The sequence below is a fragment of the Peromyscus californicus genome, unplaced genomic scaffold (genome assembly GCF_007827085.1).
Source record: "Peromyscus californicus insignis strain IS unplaced genomic scaffold, ASM782708v3 Scaffold_12__1_contigs__length_115047231, whole genome shotgun sequence".
NCBI lineage: Eukaryota > Metazoa > Chordata > Mammalia > Rodentia > Cricetidae > Peromyscus > Peromyscus californicus.
In genome coordinates, this window is record NW_026294413.1 from 93072013 (window position 1) to 93078346 (window position 6334).

General features: G+C 54.2%; 1 protein-coding gene across 1 annotated transcript; it reads right to left on the reverse strand.

Annotated features, from left to right (window-relative positions):
* Positions 1-523: 523 nt before the first annotated feature.
* LOC128108040 (RNA exonuclease 1 homolog) lies at positions 524-4227 on the reverse strand. The gene has a single exon (XM_052734361.1). It carries the CDS (start codon positions 4225-4227, stop codon positions 565-567), a length of 3663 nt encoding a protein of 1220 aa, XP_052590321.1. The 3' UTR covers positions 524-564.
* Between the last annotated feature and the right edge of the window lie 2107 nt (positions 4228-6334).

A 6334-nucleotide genomic window follows, 5' to 3' on the forward strand; every position in this document is an offset into this window, starting at 1 on the left:
TGGCTCTGAGGCTGAGGAGTCTTGGTGGGTTGGGGTGAGTTCTGGAAGCCACCCCACAAGGCAGAGCAGACATTCAAACCCATGGGATTGACTGTGTGGGGTTCAGGCCCTGGATCCCAATGGCACCAGGGCTGGACTCCTCTGCTGAGAAGGAACTGTGGGGCCAACAGGTTTAAATTAAAAATTAATAAAAATAACAGTATAAAGTAAAACAAAGACAACCCCCGTCTCAAACCATGATGGCTTGTCCTGTCAGCTGTGTTATATACAAAAGAGCATAAGGTAAAGCCACTGCCTGGTGCAGCAGGACGGGTGGGGGGCTGACTGGGTATAGGGGACAGGACTGAGGGTGACATGTAGGGGCTGGGCTCAGGGGGTCGGTCTCAACCCCAGCTCAGGGCCATTCTAGACCTGTAGCCCGAGCTCCGGAGGTGCATGGTCAGCTGTCATGTTTCATTACAGTTTAAAAAGAGGCCGAGGGCATCAGGGCTGAGGGCATCGGGGCGAAGGGCAGTCGGGGTTGTAGGAAAGGGGCGTGACATGGTGGTGGTGGCAGGTGGGGAGTCATCGCTTGGTCTTGGCGTCTTCTCGGATCTTCCAGATGACAAGCTGCATGCAGGCGCTGGCATCCTCACTGGAGCTGTGCCCATCCACATTGTCTTGGATGATCTGTCTGAGGTAGTCGGCCATGAGGTTCCGTAGGGAACGCTTGTAGGGCAGGCCGAGGCGGTGCGGGAACAGCACTGATGTGTCCACCACCGTGCCATGGATAATCTTGAGGGCCAGCAGGTCACTCTCCAGGCTATGTCCGATGAGGATGGTGTCAGCGCTGAACATGCTCAGCAAGACAGCCTGCACGTCCCGAAGTGTGATGCTTGTGTCCTCTAGGTCAGCCTCCGTCACCCCCGAGAACCTGGTGTTGTAGTCAACAACTTCATTGTCAGGCTTGACAAAGGTGTCATACACAACCTGCATGTCTGTGTCCACAACTGTGACGCGGGTCAGCTCCAGGCCGTACGTAGTGTAGGACATCTCACAATCTAGGGCAAAGACCCCTGCATGGGAATCTTTGGGCAGCTCCTTCTGGAAGGTACGCACAAAACCCTCCAGGTTCTCCTTCCGGCCGTCCTGCACGTGTTGCTTGGCAACCTGACAGCCCACAGAGCCAACTGCAGCTGAGCAGCACATATACTGGGTCTCCCAGCCCCCAGCCACTCGTTTCTGCTGAAGCAGTCCCCAGTGGTAGTAGCACTCCTTATTGCGCACACAGTGGCCCGAGGAGGACACAAGGTATTTGGTGCCACAGCGACAACAAATTCTGGAGGAGGGGTCCTTGGGCTTCTTCTCCTGAGCTGTGAAGATGACAGCGCCCCCTGGGCGCTCTGGGTGGGGGAAGGGGTAGCCGTTCTCCTTGAGCTGCTCCTGAGTGAGCAGGTACTCCCTGAGACGGTTGTACAAGGCGTTCCCTTTCAGCTCCTCCACCCGTGGGCTGCTGGGGCGGCTCAGTGAGAAGCTGGTTTTGGCTGCCAATCTGCCTCCCAGCACCACCTCGTGGGACACAACTCTGCGGCCACTGACTTTGCTGAGGCTGGGTACGGTGTTGGGGACCAGGCCCCTCAGCTTCTTAAGGGTGTTCACAGCGACGTTCAGGTATATGTTCTTGCAGGAGCTGCGCTCATATGCCACCTTTTCCTCATTCAGTGCCTTCTCAATGGCCTCCTGGTTGGACGGGCAGAACTTGAGGCACTCCTCGGTAAAGAGGTTGAGATAGCGCTGACGAACCTCAGTGGGGACCTTGCCGCCAAATTCTTTTGGGATAATGGGCTTCTTTAGACTCTGGAGTGATGGCCTGTGAGCGATGCGCTTGGGGGTGACAGTGGTGGTGGTCTTTGATGCCATCCCTGACAACGTGCGTGTCTTCAGTAGCTGGCTGCCAGGTTCAGGACCGTGGGACTCCTGGCTGCTGCTGGCAGGGAGCGCCCTCTTGGTACCTGCTGGGGTGGTGGCCAGGAGAGGGTTGGGTACATGAGCAATCCTCCTCTTCTCCCCAGGGGCCGAGATATGCACGGAGGAGAGCCTATCTGTTGGCCTTGGGGCCACCTGTAACCAGCTGGCAGAGTCCTTCTGCGCCTGCTGCGCTCTCCGGTAGCACACCTCCTGAGCAGTCGGGGGCTGGGCTGGGGGAGCCACAGGGGCTCTCCTTGGGGCCTCTGCCTCATGGCCTGGCTTGCAGAGGTGGGAGACCCTTCTCTTCTGCCCCGGGAACAAAGTGATCAGGCCCGTGTGCGCCTTCTCCACGGCCTTCTCCTTGGGGGGTTGCCGGGCCAGCCGGCCCTTGTCCTCCTTCTTCACACTGGTAGACTCATTGAAGATCCGCAGGCATTCCTCCATGGGGTCCGCATCGAAGTCCACCTCCTTCTCCAGGGCTGAGTAGTCCATATCCATCTCTGCACACTGGCTGGCTCCCGAGGAGGAGGAGGAGGAGGAGGAGGAGGAGGAGGAGGAGGAGGAGGAGGAGGAGGAGGAGGAGGAGGAGGACAATGGGGAGGGTGGTGGTGCGGGGGATGCAGGTGGCTTGGCCTTGAGACACTTGGGCACCTGTGTCTCACCGAGGCCCAGACTGGAGTCGGAGTCTGATCCTGAGTCTGAGCTGAGGCTGGGCAGGGTGGGGGGCCAGACCTGGGTTGCCCTGGCCCCCAAGCCAGAGTCCTCCTCCTCGCTCTCATCCCCAAACAGTTCAGCGTGGCTCAGGACCCGCTTCTTGAGCTTAGGGGCTTCCTGGGGGGCACCCTCGTCAAGGGAGCGGGCCTTGCGCTCCACCAACTTCCCTGATGGTGTCTTCCTATCACTGCTACCTTTCCAGGCCAGTGGTGTGTGGGGACCAGGCCCAGAGTCTTGGGGCCGGGGCCCTCCACTGGAGGGGTGGCCTGGTCCCCCTTTCGCTGAGCTGGCCGCTATAGTGGTGTTGGATGGCTTTTTCTTGGTCCCTTCAGAGCCCTGGGCCTTGCCCCGGGGGCTGCCAGCTTGTGGTCTCTTCTTGTCTGCACACACCTTCTCCTTCTCCCGGGGCCGTCCTGGGTCCTTGTCTTTCTTCTTGTCTCTTTTGCGGGCCTTGTTCTTGTGGCTGAGGCTGGCTGGTGTCCCACTTTTCTTTTTCTTGGCTTTGCCATCCTTGGGGACCCCAGCATCGAGAGAGGCCCTGGCTACTGTGTCTGCTGCTTTCGGAGGCTGCCCGAAGTCTTCCACGTCATGCTGCGCGTCTATCTCCTTAGCGCCCCGTAGGCTGCCCTCCATTGGCTCCAGGCCCTCCTTGGAAGCAGGTTTCCCAGGTGCCTTGCTTTCAGGTTCAGCCCTAGCCTTGGGGCTGCTGACATCAGCCTTCGCCGGGCTAGCCACCTCATCTTCTGAGTCTGAGAACCTGGCCTCACAGTTGCCGAAGGGGTCACAGGGCTTTTTGATGGCAGGTGTGTAGGGCTCAGCACCCGGGGAGCCTTGTGGCCGCTTGGTGGCCCTCTCATCCCTGGCACTGGCCCTGCCAAGGTGCCGAACTGAGAAGTTGGACAGTGGGTCATACTCCAGTTCTGTTGATGGCTTTGAGCGGTCCACCACGTACTTGCCACCAGATGCGGGTTGGCCACAGTGGCGCGGCTGGCCCACAGCCTTGGGGACATACTCCAGGGCACTGGTACCCCCTCCAACTCTGCCCTGACCCCTCTCTGAAGGGGCCAATGAGTACTTGTGACCTTGCTCAGCAGGGGCAGCCAGTGGGGTGGGCTGGTAGCCTGAGTCTGGGCTCAGCAGGCCACCTGGTGTATAAGGGAGGGTCAGCGAGAAGGTGTCCTCATCATCCAGGCTCGTGGCAGGGCTGCCGGGCGCTAGAGCTGAAGCCCCAACACCGAGTCCCCGTGCCATCTCCAAGAGCTCCTGGTAACGCCTCTGCTCCAGCTCTATCTTGCCACACACAGCCTCAATGGCTTGCTTGATCAGCTCCAGCATGCCATCACCTTGGCCCAGCGTGGCATTCTCTCTCTCCGCAGGAGGTTGAGGTAGCTCCTGGTTGTACAGGTCATAGCCAAGCCCTGCTGCGGGAGACACCGCACTGCCGCTACCCCGAGCGTCGGGGTCGGGAGCTCCGCATTGCCGGAAGTGGCTGTAGGGCCGCTGGCAAGGCTCCCCCGGAGCTCCCACCCAGTATGGGCAGTCGATGGAGCCGGTAGAATGTAGCATGGTCCCTTCCGCAGGAGAGCCATGCCCGGAGCTACCTGGGACCCCGGAACTCCTCCTCACACTCGCCTCGGAGATCTCTGCTCGCTCCTCTCGGACCCCCGACGGCGCTGCCATCTTGCTCTGAGGCCCCGTAACACGAATCTTAAAAGGTCTTGTAAATAAAAGCAAACCCGAAGCCAGGTATGGGGTGATAGCTGAGAGATCAGAGACAGAACAAGACACAGCCAACCTCACCTCGCCAATTCCTCAGCTGATCTTGTTTCCTCCAACTGAATGCTTCTAAGTCCTCACGCAAATGGATCTCAGCTGAACTGCTGCTAAAAACTAAAAGCTTAAAAAGACTCTAGTTTCTGGTCCTCATGCCTTATATACCTTTCTGCTTCCTACCGTCACTTCCTGGGATTAAAGGCGTGTGTCACCATGTCTGGCTGTTTCCATATGTGGCCTTGAACCCGGATGATCTCTGCCTCCGGAATGCTAGGATTAAAGGTGTGTGTGTGCCACCATTCTCTGGCCTCTATGTCTGTCTAGCGGCTGTTCTATTCTCAGACCCCAGGTAAGTTTATTAGGGTCCACAATATATTGGGGGACCACAGAAATGAAAATGAAGAACAATTGGATTAAAAAAATAGGAAACATATTTTAATGAAGGTGCAGAGACATGGCCTTGTTCTGGAGTTCTGTTCAGTCCAACCAAATACTCAGAGAAAACATCCCCTGTGGGACTGGAAATGAGTTTCTTTTCATCTCTGAAGTCTGTTAAACTAATCCCCAAATCCTTCATCTTTATAGCATGGGTTGCATACAAATGACTTGCTATTGATCCAGCCATATCCATTCTGTTCCCCTCCCACCCCAAAATGGATTTTCAGAAAGAAACGTATATATTTATTTTCTGCATTCTTTTGGTAATTGATTGGTTTTTAAAGTTGCTTTTAAAAATAACAACAACATTGAATTCCAATATCTTTCTTGGTTTCCTGAACTTCTTTTTAGTGGGAACGGTTTTTTTTCTTTTTTTTCTGATTGTCTTCAGATGCTTCACACCACTGAGACTATCTTTTTTATCTCAAGGGGCGTTTGCCTGGGTGTGAAGCCCTGGCCTCAGTCTTCTGCTCCAGCTGTTGGTTCACCCACCAGCTGTACCCACCCCACCCCCACTCCCCCCCCAAGTCAAGATACACAGCACAATCTAAAGTTTTATCTGCGATGTTCATTTTCTCTCCTAAAGCTTCTTGAATTTTCCTTTTCTGTGATGGGAATACATTTGTCCTCCTGCGGTGATATTTTAATTGTGCTGAAATGTGATTTTATTTGTATGTTAATAAGTAAAGTTTACCTGGAGATCAGAGGTCATAGTGAGCCAGGAACAGAAGTCAGGCAGGTGGTAGCCCACACCCTTAATCTGATCACATGGCAGGCAGAGTCTCTGTGTGGTCAGTACCAACCATAGAGACCTGGAGTGACGAGCAAGTCATGTGGCTGGGCTTAGAGCCAATGAGACGGCAGAACAGGAAAGCAATAAAAGCACAGGTTAGGCAGGGAGAAGCTCTCTCGTGTGGGAAACTACAGCTTGGTGGTAAGCTAAAGGGTAGTCAGTGGCTCTTCGCTAATTCTCTAATCTCTTTGGCTATTACCACTGTATTTGGCTCTGTGTTTCTTATTTACTAAGACTGTTTAGAATTTTGTCTACATCCTCCCATCATGTCCTTTAGCTGTTTGGTTTGCAATCTTCCATTTATTTATTATTGAGAAATGTCATGTATCATTTCTCCAAATAGTTCTTTCTTCTCATAACTTTTTCTTTTTTCTAATACCCAGTTATATCAACGTTGACACTTTACCCCGAGTTTCTCGACACTTAGTTTTCTCCTTTCTACATCTTCTCCTTCTAGCTGATACGTTCTGGAAGAACAAGAGACTCATTCCTCTGAAGCGAATTAATTTTCCTGCCGTGTTCAATCTTTTCTTTTTCTCCCCAGAAACGCTCCTTATTTACATGCTTCCATTCCCAGAGGCTCCATTTTTCAGTCCCTATTTTTCCATTAAGTGAGTTCATTGACAATTTCATACAGATATGTGATGCATTCTGATGGCTTTCTCCCTT

Excerpts from the sequence above, each read along its gene's own strand:
- LOC128108040 (XM_052734361.1), bottom strand. The coding sequence starts at position 4,227 with ATGCTACATTCTACCGGCTCCATCGACTGCCCATACTGGGTGGGAGCT.